The sequence below is a fragment of the Polyodon spathula genome, chromosome 8, assembly GCF_017654505.1.
Source record: "Polyodon spathula isolate WHYD16114869_AA chromosome 8, ASM1765450v1, whole genome shotgun sequence".
Lineage (NCBI taxonomy): Eukaryota > Metazoa > Chordata > Actinopteri > Acipenseriformes > Polyodontidae > Polyodon > Polyodon spathula.
In genome coordinates this window covers 49,482,511-49,498,608 of record NC_054541.1, presented here as the reverse complement: position 1 = coordinate 49,498,608, position 16,098 = coordinate 49,482,511, and the positions used below count along the sequence as shown (strand labels likewise).

Here is a 16,098-nt window from a genome sequence, read left to right as displayed (position 1 = left end):
GGAACACGGCCAATTTAAAAGAAACTTCATTTTATTAGTAATCAACTGTGCAAGGTGTGAAATAAATAAATACATATTTTAATTGACACAACTTTATTCATGGACCACTCTACTATTTGCTATCTTTATTTTAGTGAACCAGATGTTCAAACCTACCTAAGAATGTTGGAAACCAATGTGAAATGCTCCGGTAAAACAGATTCCCACTTTGAGAACACTAAAGATGCATATATATATATATATATATATATATATATATATATATATATATATATATATATATATATATATATATATATATATATATATATAGTTGTGGCAAACCACGACTATGGAACATAAGTACATGTCTTGCTGTTCATGCATTGCATGTCGTGATATTGACTCAAAGGTGAAGTAGGTAATTAATATTTCGGATTGGAATCGCTTACATTTGAGAACTCAAATGTGCATATTGTACAAAATTAAAGTAATGCATTGAGTGTACAGATATTTACATTTAGCAAATTTAGGATTTCTTGCAGTGCAATTGACACAATATGCAACATGCAAAACCCACATTTTGGTCTGCAATTCCAACAAGCAAGAAATAACACAACTGCATATTTTAAATTAATTCAGTAAAATATCACATTGAAAACGTATCACAAAGGAGCTTCTTAATTCAAGGTACATGACTGTGTAATGCCCTGGGTATTTCTCTGTCAATTAGCATGTGTTTGCTACCCCCCCTCCTGCCCTGACCTTGTTAATCACGTGGCCAGGTGTTGCTTATCAGGACACTCCCTTCTCTTCAGATAAAGACTCTAAACTTGATATGGAGAGAAGGGGCGCTAAAGTAAAAGCACAAGCAAGTACAGAGCCATTCAAGTGACAGAAACAGCAGAAGAGACTTTGAGAGTGCGAGAAAGGGAAGTTGGATTGTTCCTTTTTTTTTAATCGAAGGAATGTATTTTTCTTGAACGGTTGTTATTGGAGTCCAGTGTAATTGTGAATGCAGTTGACAGAAAAATTGAAAGACTGTCCTCCTGTACAATACATCACTACTGTCTGGAATTTCCAAAGAACCTTGGATATTTGAGATCCCCAACCTCCATTAATAACTGGGGGTGTTACAACTGCACCAATCATGTCACAAATAAGAGTTTTCCTTTTCCCATGACGTGCGCTGTTTTTGTCAAGATCCTTTCATATACGTCTAGTAAAAACGTTGTACTTTCGATTGTTGTGTGTAATGTGTATCAAACATTTATCGAATTAAGTTTCATAATAAAGAAACTTGAACAAATGTTAATGCCAATTAGTACAAAGTTTTGGAGACTGACCCATACACACTGTGGCTAAGCAAGCTTGAATTAAAACCTGGAATGGGTGAAACTGCCATGCAATAGCAGTCTCATTTCCATCGCAGTATGGGTAACTTCAAATGAATATTAGCACTACAGAATACAATAGCATAGTGCAGTATTTGCAGTACAGCACTGCAGTCTACTCCTCTTAGCGCATTATAAGACAGTTTACTAGAATCAATGGAAATATGTCCTGTAGGATACTGCAGTAAATTCTAAGCCATTGCAGATAGTTGGACCTGAACTAAAGCTCCTCCATAAGGAGACGGAACCAGCCCTCTGTCAACATACTCCGCATTCCCTCAAGAGCCCATACGTGGAAACTGAGTGCACAGTTACTGGGACTCGACATAAAGCTGCTTAACATTCTCACCCCGCCTCCAACAACTTCATTTCTAACTTTAGCTCTTTCGTGTAGTCTATCGACGTACCGGGTACTGCAACTGCCACTCCTGCTGCTGGACCTTCTATTCTTTTAGGAATCAAGAGGAACACGCTCGCTCTCTGTCTCTGCAAACCGAATGTATGTATCCGCTATGTTGTTTTCCCTAAATTCCTATAAATATATTCAGAATAACATTATAGTATAATGTACAGGAGTTGCGCTGACGGGCAATTCATAATTTTGTTGTAGTTCCTTAAAGCTGCCTTTTTTAAATAACAAAAACATAAATGTTCATAAATGTTCATAAATGAAGATATGTATAGAGTTGTAATGCAATGAAGAAAAGCATGCTGTCAGCACAGATGCGTACAGGCAGTACAGCAATAGTTTTCTCACCGAACTAATCACTGGAGACTCATAGGTTAATAGCTGAAGTTTTTGCATAAACCGTCTAGTTATAAAACCCTGCTTTTATTTTCTTGTTTTTGGTCATTTGGTGCTACTTCTACAGTAGTGTTTGTCGATTTGTATCCGAATTTGATTCCACAGTATTGTTTTATGAAAGCGCATGTGTGTGGTGTGTTTTTATTTTTTATTTTTTTTGTTTGTTTTTTGTACTTCGCTCTCTCTTTCTGGCTAGGGCCAGTGCTGGGGCTCAAGAAAGTGATCCTTGAGTTTGGAATAAATGCAAATAAGCATTCAAGTGGAACAGCCACAGCCTGGCATTGTGTAATCTAGTAGCACAGTGCAGTCTGGCCTTCCAGGGAGTCAAGGATGAAAGAAGGACTTCCTATTTCTCAATGTTCTAATAATAAAAAATGTAACTGAGGATATTCTATAGTGTCATTTTAGATACTGAAACCATATTGTCACCACTGATCTGTTCACTGTCTAGTGCATTACTGTAACAGGCTCATTGGACCCTGATGTCCTTTAAAAAGATTGTCACCACTGATCTGTTCACTGTCTAGTGCATTACTGTAACAGGCTCATTGGACCCTGATGTCCTTTAAAAGGATTGTCACCATTGATCTGTTCACTGTGTAGTGCATTACTGTAACAGACTCATTGGACCCTGTAACAGGGAGAGATCTGTGCTGACTCTGCTGGCGTGTTCACGGGCTGCAGGAAGAGGGCGGCAGTCGTCCAACAACCGCCTGTGAGTCATGGCAGTGACACGGGGAGGTGGGAAAGTGGGTGTGTGGACTTTCCCCCTCTCTGAATGACTGAGAGGCACGTCTTGGGAGATTGTTAGTCCTATAAATTAAAGCTCTGTTGTTTCCTCAGATCTGCCCTTTTAAACACGTAGAGTGTGCGGAAACGCTGGTCCACGACCGAACGGAACGGAACGGAGGTTCAGAGCGAGACAGTGAGGGAGGGGAACCATTGGGCAGATCCTTGAATAAAGATAGCTGAGCAGGCTAGGTAGCCGGCAGCGTAGGACGGTGATCCGGGTCGCACGGGCAGCGGCGACCGGGATATTGCTGCAGAGTGCAGCACCTTTTCTTTGTAGTTTTGTTACTGTTTTATTTTTCCTGTTTCTTTGTGCCTTCGATTTTTGTAGTTGTTTTGAAGCACCTGCGAGTGCACCTGAACTGTTTACCCTTGCTTGGTATTCCCGTGGTTCTGTTTACCATAGTTGATAAGCAGACCACGGACCAACAGCGCCCTCTGAGGGCTAAAGAAACCCAACGCGCCCCTGAAATAAAACTGGGCACCTGTGTGGTGTTTTCAACTACACCTGTCTGTCTCCTGGTCAGTGAATTACCCACACCCCTTCCACACGTGGTGTCAGCAGTGGGATTCACTGGCATTGCCCCAAGCAGTGCATCCACAGAAGGACCAGATGAGCCATGGATGCTACACAGTTTGCTGTGATGATGGACCTCCTGCGCCAGACGCTCACCACAGCAGTGCAGGGGGTGGCTAGACCCGCAGCTCCAGAACCCCAGTTACAACGCCCCACAAAAATGACGGCCGAGGATCGACCCGACGCCTATTTAGAGGTGTTTGAGGCTATGGCGACCTCAGCCGGGTGGGATCCAGCCCAGTGGGCTAGTTACCTGCTTCCTCAGCTCACGGGGGAGGCACAAGCAGCAGCGAGAACGCTGTCCCCAGATCTGATGATGGATTACCCCACGCTGAAAACAGTCATCCTTAATCGCGTGAGGGCCACACCGGAGGGGTATTGGAAGAAATTCCGAGAGGAGCAGTTTGAGGTAGGGGAGCACCCACGAGCCATCGCCCACCGTCTGAAGGATTACGCCCTGGGTTGGTTGAACCCGGAGCTGAACACCAAAGCCAGGGTGGTGGAGATGATCGTGGTGGAGCGCTTCCTGGAGTGTCTAGCCCCGGAACCTCGGCTGTAGGTCCAGCGGCAGGCACCAGACACGCTGGATCAGGTGGTCGAACTTGCCGAGCGGTACCAGGCAGCGAAACCAACGCCTGCAAAACTGCCTGGGAGGAGTGCGGCTACAGGATCATCCCCTCAACTGACCCCGGAAAGGGCGAAGGGACTGGGGGGAAGGGGTAGTCCAGGATTTGGTCGGGGGGTGTCGGCGGGAGCTCCCGGCCCGGGTACTGGGGCAGGGTGGGGATACCCATGGGCTGCTGCAGTGTCGGACCGGGGTCTCGCGCGGATGCCTTATCGGCGAGCCCCTTTTATGGCTCCAGTGTTTCCCCCTCTTTCCAAAACTTCGGGGAGAAAAACCAGCCCACCAAGGTGTTGGACGTGCAGGGAGGTGGGCCACCTCTCCCGGGACTGCCCCGTGACGGAGTGTGACCTCAGCCAACCAGGTAGGCGCATTCAATTACCTCAGTCACTTCAGCACCCGGGTTTTGTTATTCCTGTGACAGTGGATGGTACAAAAACCCAGGCTCTCCTGGACTCAGGGTGTAGTCAGTTTCTGGTACAGGAGAGCCTAATCTCACCGGGGCATAAACGCATATTGGGACGGGTGCATATTAAATGTATTCATGGGGATGTCCACTCTTATCCCAAGATCAATGTGTGTATGCTATTGGCCAGCAGGTGATGCAGGTGCTTGTAGGATTATGTCCTCGATTGCCGGTACCAGTAGTTCTGGGACGGGACTGTGAACAGTTTAAAGATTGGTTGGCTGCTCTGACAGCCCCGTCTTTTTTATTGGCTAAGAAAGAGGAAGTAATTGGAGAGATTTTTCCCTTTCGCGATCCAGAGTGGTTTTGCCATAGATTTAAACCCCGTAAAACTAAACGGGAGCGCCGGATCTCTAAGAATGAGGGCTGGCAATGGAGGGAGTCGGAGAAGTTTCAGGTGGGGGCAGTTGGTGAAGAGTTTGGGGGGGAGGTTGTGGAGCCAGCGCAGGGGTCTGGCTCGGCTGCCTCTGCTCGGGACCGACCTGACCATGGGAGCTGATTTCTTAGCTCGCTCCCGTGACTTCTGACTCGAGCAAGGGCATGACGACGTGCTGGGCAGGCTCTTTGACCAAACAGCGGTGGTTAATGGTCGGGTGGTCGAGCCCAGACGCGCCGCCACGTACCCCCACTTTGAAATTGATCGAGATCTACTGTACCGTGTTGATAAATTACCCCAGACCGGTGAAGTGCGTCATCAGTTGTTCATTCCTCAGCCCTTTAAGGAGGATTTGTTGCAGTTGGCTCACACTATTCCTATTCCCCTGTCTGGTCATTTGGGAAGGGATAAAACTAAAGCAAGGCTTGTGTCACGGTTCTTCTGGTTGGGGCTGGATGGCGATGTCAAACGGTTTTGTGAGCGCTGTGGGGAATGTCAAAAGGCCAGCCCTAGAGCCGTTCCACGAGCCCCACTGGTGCCTTTGCCCCTAGTGGAAGCTCCGTTTGAGCGTATTGGGATGGACATAGTTGGGCCACTAGAAAGGAGTGCGGCAGGATACACCCACCTACTTGTCATTCTTGATTACGCTACGCGTTATCCAGAGGCAATTCCCCTCTGATCTATGTCCGCTAAGTCTGTTGCCAACGAGCTTGTGAAGGTTTTCTCCCGGGTGGGGATTCCCAAGGAGATACTAACCGATCAAGGCACCAATTTTATGTCCCGGCTAATCCGCGGAACATGTAAGCTTTTGGGAATTAAGACCATTAGGACCTCTGTGTTTCATCCTCAGACCGATGGTCTGGTGGAACGCTTTAATAAGACCCTTAAGAACATGTTGCGCAGATTTATTCGTAGTGATGTGCGTTACTGGGACCCTTCTCTTTGCGATCAGAGAGGTTCCCCAGGCTTCCACGGGGTTTTCACCATTCGAGCTGCTGTATGGGCGGAGACCCCGGGGCGTGCTCGACCTGGTCAGAGAGATGTGGGAGGAGCAGCAGGACAATTCGACCAATACCGTCCGGTATGTGTTGGACCTGCGCAAACGTCTTGAGTCTGTGGGGAAAATGGGCGCATGACAATTTGCAGCAGGCACAGCACAGACAGGAGACACAGTATAACCGAGGAGCCCGGTTGCGCACATTTCAGCCGGGGGATAAGGTACTTCTATTATTACCCAGTTCTGAGTCGAAACTCTTGGCTAAGTGGCAAGGACCCTTTGAGGTTACACGCCAGGTTGGGAAGGTGGACTATGAGATCTGCCCAGCCGGAGCGACGGACAGAGAAACACATTTACCATATCAATCTCTTAAAGCCTTGGTTACAACCAGAGGTGTTGTTAGTGGCGCATGCAGATGACGTCACGGACCTGGGACCTGATCTTTCTGTGTTGGCAAGAAAAGGATCGGTACAGACTGCTGAGAATCTGACACCAACACAGAAATGTCAGGCTCACGGTCTGGTGGCGGAGTTTCCTGACGTGTTCTCTTCAGTCCCGGGGCAGACAAGAGTAGCCCATCATCACATTGATATTGAGCCGGGGGCGCTAGTTCGCCAGAGGCCGTACCGTATACCTGAGCATAAAAGACAGGTAATAAAAGCGGAAATTGACGAAATGCTGAGACTGGGGGTAATAGAAGAGTCCCAAAGTGACTAGAACAGTCTGGTCGTGTTAGTTGATAAGCCAGATGGGTCAATTCGATTTTGCATTGATTTCAGATGAATCAATGAGAAATTGAAATTTGACTCTTATCCAATGCCCGGAGTAGATGAGTTGCTGGAGCGTCTAGGCACGGCTCATTTTATGACGACACTGGATTTAACGAAGGGGTACTGGCAGATACCCCTGACCCCGGAATCTAGAGAGAGGTCAGCGTTTTCAACTCCCTTCGGGTTGTACCAATTCAGGACCATGTCCTTTGGGTTGCACGGAGCCCCCGCCACTTTTCAACGGATGATGGATCGCATCTTGCGGCCCCATCAGCAGTACGGCTCTGCTTACATAGATGACGTGGTTATCCACAGTGAGGATTGGCCGAGTCATCTGTGTAAGGTGGCGACGGTGCTGCAATCCTTGCGGGAGGCGGGGCTCACTGCTAACCCAAAGAAGTGTGCCATTGGGAAGAGTGAGTCGGAGTATTTGGGGTATCGAGTAGGGGGCGGCCAGATCAGACCGCTAGTTGCTAAGGTGAAAGCCTTGGCTGACTGGCCGGTTCCTACAACCAAAACCCAGGTGCGCTCTTTCTTGGGACTAGCGGGCTATTATAGAAAGTTCATCCCGAGTTTCGCTATGCTTGCTGCTCCCTTGACAGACCTCACCCGGAAGGCTGTCCCAAATACGGTTCAGTGGACGGAGTCGTGCCAGAGGGCCTTTCTCGCCTTGAAGTGGAGGCTGTGTAGTAAGCCAGTACTATGCAGCCCGGATTTTGGTAAGAGGTTCACCCTGCAGATGGATGAGTCAGAGACAGGTCTCGGGGCAGTGTTGTCGCAGGAGGTTCGGGGAAGCGAGAACCCAGTCCTATATATCAGCAGGAAGCTCCTTCCCCGCGAGAAAAATTATAGCACCATCGAGAAGGAGTGTCTCACGGTAAAATGGGCAGTCGAGTCACTCCGGTGCTACCTCCTGGGACGACACTTTACCCTGGTTACAGATCATGCCCCTTTAGCATGGCTTCACCGGATGAAAGATAGCAACGCCAGAATCACACAGTGGTACTTGGCCTTGCAGCCCTATGCCTTCAGGGTAGTCCACCGAGCAGGAAAGCTGCATCAAAACGCAGACTTTTTCTCTCGGGAAGGCATGGGGGTGTAAGATTTTCGAATGAACCGGTGGTGTAATTCTGAGGGGAAGGATATGTAACAGGGAGTTCACGGGTTGCAGGAAGAGGGCGGCAGTCGTCCAACAACCGCCTGTGAGTCATGGCAGTGACACGGGGAGGTGGGAAAGTGGGTGTGTGGACTTTCCCCCTCTCTGAATGGTTGAGAGGGGCATCTTGGGAGATTGTTAGCCCTATAAATTAATGCTCTGTTGTTTCCTCAGATCTTCCCTTTTAAACGCGTAGAGTGCGCGGAAACGCTGGTCCACGACCGAACGGTACAGAACGCAGGTTCAGAGCGAGACAGTGAGGGAGGAGAACCCTTGGGCAGATCCCTGAATAAGAATAGCTGAGCAGGCTAGGTAGCCGGCAGCGTAGGACGGTGATCCGGGTTGCACGGGCAGCGGCGACCGGGATATTGCTGCAGAGGACAGCACCTTTTCTTTGTAGTTTTGTTACTGTTTTATTTTTCCTGTTTCTTTGTGCCTTCGATTTTTGTAGTATTATTTTGAAGCACCTGCGAGTGCGCCTGAACTGTTTACCCTTGCTTGGTATTCCCGTGGTTCTGTTTACCATAGTTGGTAAGCAGACCACGGACCAACAGCGCCCTCTGAGGGCTAAAGAAACCCAACGCGCCCCTGAAATAAAACTGGGCACCTGTGTGGTGTTTTCAATTACACCTATCTGTCTCTTGGTCAGTGAATTACCCACACCCCTTCCACAGACCCTGATGTCCTTTAAAGGATGGTGCTGTACTTGCAGTGGGGTCTCATCCCAGCATTGAACAAGTCTACTTATAGACTGTCCTCTTAATTCAGCGCATGTCGTTAACTGGGGTAAATGACTGCCAAGAGCGGTTTACACTGTATGAACTCCCCCAAGCAGTCTGGGGCTATTGGCATATCGCCATGCCGAATCACAGCATACTGGCCACTTTTATCTTGGAAACTGCCAGTTTGCATTACACTGACACCTATCAATTGCTTGTGCCAGTGCTAACTGTTTGACCTTGCTATAAGTGTGTACCACTTGTGGAAGGTGTTGGCAAATAGTCAAAATTGGGACTATTTTTAGGCAGAATGAAATCCCAGTGCTTTTTACTTTGTAGTGACCCTGTTAATGTAACCTCTAGAAAGCAAAAAACATTGCGCACCGTCAATGCTGCACCATAACTTTGCTTTGCGATATGCTATGTTAAGAAAACATTGGTGCAGTAAAGCATAGTAAAATTGAAGTAAAGACAAACAAGGTAAATCGCAGATGAGCACAGTAATTCATTGCAAAAACCATGATCTGCAAATGCTGTAGTAAAGCAGACTGTAGAACATAATACTAGTCTGATCTGTAAAGGGGTGCTAAAGTAAACAGCTGTATAACACACAAGCAGGTGTCCCTGGGGGATGAGACACCTGTGTGTTACCTTTTATAATTAGATTTTCACATGGAGAAATCCACCAATCCATTTAACAGCCCAGTCAAATATTCAAATCAGTGGGTGCTAGTACTCCAGTATATAATATTTATCATTAAATAGTGCAGTGCATTTTCTGTTAATACTGCAAGATAAACACTACAAGCTATTTACTATTTCAGTATTGAATGAAATGACCTGTCTGCCTGGTCTTGTTCTAGGATCATGGCTACCGTGCAGGAAAAGCTGATCACCCCGATCACCGGAGGAGCATCTGAGGGTCCGAGGAACAAGGTCACGGTCGTAGGCGTCGGCCAAGTCGGCATGGCCTGTGCAATTAGCATTCTCTTACGGGTAAGAGCAGCTTCAATGGCTCTTCTGGGCTTAGAAACCAACCGATATGGTTGAGCTTGAAATGAACACTGTCTTTCTGTACCTTGGTGTTTTCGATTGATTGATCAGCAATTGCATAAGTATATAAACGCTCCAACTATATATACAAAGCTGGAGCTGACTGCCTTTTTGGTTTACTGTGCTTGTATATGCTGTCTGGATACCAACTCCAGTTGGGCGGGGGGGGGGGGGGGGGGGGGGGGTTATAGTTGGTCAGCCGTGTAATTGTTCAGTTTCCATTAGGAACTTCCCGATGAGTTGGCCCTGGTTGATGTGGTTGAGGACAGACTCAAGGGAGAAATGATGGATCTTCAGCACGGGAGTCTCTTCCTCAAAACTCCCAAAATCATAGCAGATGCAGGTGAACTTTATGCATTCACATATTTTTTTTTTAAGTCTGTTCGGAATAAAATCCAGGTTGACATTCCCGAAATGGTTCGGGACTGTTGATGACTTTTACCAACAATAAATAACGGGTCCATAAATATCAGACTTGATCTGAACAAGTCCCTTTAGTTTATCAAGGGTGTTGGGCTCTATCAATCTGGTACATGAGGATTACATTAGCTACAATATCAATACACACAAAAACAGCAGCAAAATAGTGTGTATTTAAGTGAACTCTACATTAATTTGTTATTTTAGCAGACCAGATGTTGAAATTACAAATTTCATTCCTCTAGTACAGGAATTTAACTACAAATCAAAAAAAAAAAAATAGCTGACAGATACAGAACATATATAACATATATGAGTTATTGCAGTCAGAATTGCATTAAGCTATTTGTAGTAGCCTTCCTCTTCTGAGTATTGGGTTGTGTGTAATTGCGTCTCTTTGCTCTTTGTTCTCGTATTGTGATTGAGTGTACTGCATTGACTCTTTGTTCTCGTATTGTAATTGAGTGTACTGCATTGACTCTTTGTTCTCGTATTGTAATTGAGTGTACTGCATTGACTCTTTGTATTGTGATTGAGTGTACTGCATTGACTCTTTGTTCTCGTATTGTAATTGAGTGTGCATTGACTGCATTGTAATTGAGTGTACTGCATTGACTCTTGGTTCTCAGTATTGGGTTCTTTGTATTGTAATTGAGTGTACTGCATTGACTCTTTGTTCTCGTATTGTAATTGAGTGTACTGCATTGACTCTTTGTTCTCGTATTGTAATTGAGTGTACTGCATTGACTCTTTGTTCTCGTATTGTAATTGAGTGTACTGCATTGACTCTTTGTTCTCGTATTGTTGATTGATTGAGTGTACTGCATTGACTCTTTGTGTCGTACTGCATTGACTCTTTGTTCTCGTATTGTAATTGAGTGTACTGCATTGACTCTTTGTTCTCGTATTGTATTGACTGCATTGACTCTTTGTTCTCGTATTGTAATTGAGTGTACTGCATTGACTCTTTGTTCTCGTATTGTAATTGACTGCATTGACTCTTTGTTCTCGTATTGTAATTGAGTGTGTACTGCATTGTACTCTTTGTTCTCGTATTGTAATTGAGTGTACTGCATTGACTCTTTGTTCTCGTATTGTAATTGAGTGTACTGCATTGACTCTTTGTTCTCGTATTGTAATTGAGTGTACTGCATTGACTCTTTGTTCTCGTATTGTAATTGAGTGTACTGCATTGACTCTTTGTTCTCGTATTGTAATTGAGTGTACTGCATTGACTCTTTGTTCTCGTATTGTAATTGTGTACTGCATTGTCTCTTGGTTCTCAGGTTACGCGGTCACAGCAGTGCTCTTGTATTGTGATTGAGTGTACTGCATTGACTCTTTGTTCTCGTATTGTAATTGAGTGTACTGCATTGTCTCTTGGTTCTCAGGTTACGCGGTCACAGCAGGCTCTTGTATTGTGATTGAGTGTACTGCATTGTCTCTTTGTTCTCGTATTGTGATTGAGTGTACTGCATTGACTCTTTGTTCTCGTATTGTAATTGAGTGTACTGCATTGACTCTTTGTTCTCGTATTGTAATTGAGTGTACTGCATTGACTCTTTGTTCTCGTATTGTAATTGAGTGTACTGCATTGTTCTCTTTGTTCTCGTATTGTAATTGAGTGTACTGCATTGACTCTTTGTTCTCGTATTGTTACGCGGTCACAGCAGGTACTGCATTGTACTCTTTGTTCTCGTATTGTATTGTGTACTGCATTGACTCTTTGTTCTCGTACTGCATTGACTCTTTGTTCTCGTATTGTAATTGAGTGTACTGCATTGACTCTTTGTTCTCGCATTGTAATTGAGTGTACTGTATTGTCTCTGTTCTCGCATTGTAGTTGAGTGTACTGCATTGTCTCTTGGTTCTCAGATTATGCGGTCACAGCAGGCTCTCGTATTGTCATTGTCACGGCTGGGGTTCGTCAGCAGGAGGGTGAGAGCCGCTTGAACCTGGTGCAGAGGAATGTCAACATCTTCAAGCACATCATTCCCCAGATTGTCAAGCACAGCCCCAACTGCATCCTGGTAGTGGTGTCAAATCCAGGTACAGAGCAAGCTACTTCATCCCATCACAGTGCTGTTGAGACCCACAACAAAACACACAGGGTCATTTCAAAGCGTTTAATGAACTCCTGTTTAACAGAAGAATTCATATTTAATGTTACCAAATGAGAAACAACCAGCTTGGGGGGCAGTCTGTTTAATGCTTGGGAGACTGTATTCTGTTACCCAGTTTGGTTCTACACTTGTTGTTTTAACAGTTGTTTGTTTCTCCATTTATAAACAGGAGTTAGACTGGAGTAAACACTTTGAAAATATAACCCAAGGTACCTTATGATTGTCCACTAACTTAAATGCCAGAACATCCTGTTAAAAATAATTAAGCCATTTGTAAATGAACATTATACACATTGGTAAAGTCCCTTTCACAGTGCTGAATTAACTATTCCAGTGTGACTGAAGCCCTGCTAAAGGTTTCAATTTGTGCTCTCCAGCAGAAGGTTCGTGAGCTCGTTGGCCTCCACAACACTGCTCTTCTGATTTCAAAGCAAATATGGTCAAAATGAACATGTTTACCATGCTCCTAGTATTGGATTTACCCATAAGTGTCTCACAGTAAAAGCATAACCATATAATAAAGCAGTTAGTGTATGTAATCATTGTGAAGAATATTCAGGTATGATAAAGTATATTAATAAACCTAGCAAACAGGGTAAACTATGGTGAGTGCATACTGTAACCATGGGAACACTAAATACATTGGTAAACTTCTAAAAGGGTGCACTCTTTTATAAGTCACCAGTTAAGCTGCTGTTTAGTCAGATTTGTCATCTTAGTAATCATGGCCTTGCTTGATGTCGCAGTTCATTCTCTCGCTGGTCATCAGTATGGCTGTTTTTTAGTCAAACTGTTTGTACCGTGAACACTTTCATTTATTTATTTAATGATTTGGATAAAACGCAGATTTTTACCGCTCTGATAAATATTCCTGGTATTTCAGAAGATTCAATGCTTTCTTACTGTTCTCAGTGGATATCATGACCTACGTCACCTGGAAGTTGAGCGGGCTCCCAAAGCACCGTGTGATCGGAAGTGGTTGCAACCTCGACTCTGCTCGTTTCCGCTACCTCATGGCTGAAAAACTGTCCGTCCATCCAACCAGCTTCCACGGGTGGATCTTGGGAGAGCACGGAGATTCCAGTGGTAGGCACAGCTAAAATGAGTTATGGAGAGTATGTATTCATACCAACTCTATAACAAACATTCATTCAAGAACCATGTGGTGAACTGCGAAGAGCTCCTGTGCTTTTGGTTTTGGATGACGATGCAAACAATACAGACCTATTCTGATAAGATGCATGTAAAAAGTATCACAGGACAGGCATCAGGACCCAGGAAAAAATGTACTGAATTTTGAATCCTCCAGTGGTGGTTTGATTTCATATGTTATTTGGAGTCAGTTGTGTAAACCTGAGACCAGTTTGACAAGTCTCGTCTAGAACAGTCAGCTACATCCAATTCAGATTGTAACCATGTACAGACTGGTTTGATGTCCCTTCAGCCAGAAGACCGAGAGTCTATACACTGACTCATCTTGAATTCAAAAGTAATTTTTTTTTAAATGTCTGGTTCTACGTGTACACTGTTTTGAAACATCTTTGCCGTCTAGGTTGTGTTTTTTCCATGGTTTTTATATTGCTTGGGGATCGGCTGCCCCTTTTCTATTCCCTATTGTACTGTAGGTATGATGGAACAGAAAGGACTATGCTTGGTGATTGGTTTTACACTGTGTGTCCTGGTAAAGAAGCACACTGTGCAGCTGTTCCTGGCTCCTCAATGCATCCTGCCCTTCTCTTCCTGCAGTTCCTGTTTGGAGTGGTGCCAATGTGGCTGGGGTGAACCTCCAGACTCTGAACCCTGACATTGGCACAGACCAGGACAAGGAAGGCTGGAAGGAAACCCACAAGATGGTGGTGGATAGGTATGCTCAGTGCACTCGGCTATTTAAAATTTAGAAGGAAAAATAATTAATTTGGGAAAACACAGCTTGTTATTGGTGTTCCAGATACACCGGTCTGTAGGTGGCGCTCTGGTACAGCAGAGTAGTGACACAGCAATCCACTCACTTACTCCATGTGAGGATCAAGATCTCCCTTGAGTGCTGTGTCTATGGGGGATACCTGTAGTTGATGGAAAGCTTAGTAGGTGGGGGAAATCTGCTATAAATTTTAGATTTGCTGCTTTGTTTCAGTGCATATGAAGTGATCAAGCTGAAGGGATACACAAACTGGGCCATTGGCATGAGTGTCGCTGACCTCACCGAGTCCCTGACGAAGAACCTGAGCAGGATTCACCCCGTCTCCACCATGGTCAAGGTGAGAACAAGACCTCATCTTGCAGTCATTGGGAGGGGTTTGTATAAATGGGATCCTTGTTACTAACATTCATCCCATTAGTGTGCCAGGTCATGGCTTCTTATTATACACTTCAGTTAATGTTCTCCTTGCATGTTAATGATTGATGTCACATTTAAATTCTATTGCATAAAAACAAAAAACTCCTAGACCTATGCTAGGTCAGCTGTATTTCGCATTGTCAAACCGAGGACAAGGTACTGTGAGCGATTTCCATTTCACAGATTTGCTTAAGCGTATGCCTGTAACTGTGCATTAGGGTCACCCGACTGGATCAGCAGCTCTGCTTTTACTGGGAGCGTTGAAAGCCGAGTGTTGACCTTGGTATTCCCACCCTGTTTATTGACCACCTGTTATGTTGATTACTTTTATTGTGTTTGTTTGGCAGGTGTCTTATCCAATGTGACTTACAGGGTTACAATGCAAGCTTAATATTTAAACGCAGTATAGTTTGCAGTTGGTGCAATAGTACAACCAAAATACAGTATGAACTAGAATGCAATAAGTTAGGATTACAACAAGTTTAATCTACAATGACAATAGCACTGCAAGGTTAGGTGATGGTCCAGAATATGATGCTTCACTCTGGCAAGTTCAGATAAGAGTGGTAGTTCAAGAGATCTACAAGTGCAGTCTAAACAAGGGGTTCTTGAAGACTGGATTAAACGCTTTGAAAATCAGGCATGTGGTTTACTAACTGGATGTGTTGTGCTTCAGGGCATGTATGGTATTAACGAAGACGTGTACCTGAGCCTGCCTTGCGTACTCAACAACAGCGGGGTGAGCAGCGTGATCAACATGACTCTGAATGCAGAGGAGGTGGCCAAACTGAAGAAGAGCGCTGACACCCTCTGGGGGATCCAGAAGGATCTGAAGGACCTGTAACCAGAAACGGGCCTCCTGACACCACATTACAACACTACACAGCATGCTGTTTATTACCAACAACAAATAAATAATAAAAGTGTGTTTGTCATTGTGTTGAAAATGTGAAAGTACCTGCTCTGCTAAAGGTGTTTAAAATAATGTAACTGGTGTACAGTATATTCTAATGCGATATACTGCACTAACAAGACCATATGCTGATATTAATGCCAAACATCAGACTTGACTTGGACCCCAGCTGTACATTCCAGCAAGGATCTGTACTGGTGTGTGTGTCCTGGACAGAGCTGGCAGTGCTGCTTTGCATTTCATTAAGCCTTTTCAACCCTTGCAGATGCTTACCGTGGCATTTTGCAGTCGCTCCCCCCCATTCTTTTCCCTGTGCGTTTACCATAGTTAAACATTATTTATTTCTTAGCTGACGCCCTTATCCAGGGTGACTTACGGTTGTTATAAAATATCACATTACTGATTTAATAGCAGTTATAAAATGTAGTAAAATCAGTAGCAAGAGGAAGTTCACATGAGAAAATAAAGAGATGAAAGGTGGCGAGACAGGGAGTTAGATTTGCAGTGGCAGGGAGAAGCCAGAGGAAGGGAATGAGAGGAGGGGATTGCAGGGATATTAAACTCAGTCATGGTAGGGAGCAGTCGAACAGAGGAAGTAGAA

The 16,098-nt window shown here is 44.9% G+C and overlaps 1 protein-coding gene across 1 annotated transcript; it reads left to right on the top strand.

Moving 5' to 3' along the window:
• The first annotated feature begins 1,748 nt into the window (after nucleotides 1-1,748).
• Nucleotides 1,749-15,510, top strand: LOC121320113 (L-lactate dehydrogenase B-A chain). The gene is made up of 8 exons (XM_041258347.1): nucleotides 1,749-1,872; nucleotides 9,514-9,646; nucleotides 9,929-10,046; nucleotides 11,999-12,172; nucleotides 13,159-13,332; nucleotides 13,993-14,110; nucleotides 14,381-14,504; nucleotides 15,261-15,510. Coding segments are annotated over exons 1-8 (1,011 nt in total). The 5' UTR covers nucleotides 1,749-1,870; the 3' UTR covers nucleotides 15,429-15,510.
• The last annotated feature ends 588 nt before the right edge of the window (nucleotides 15,511-16,098 follow it).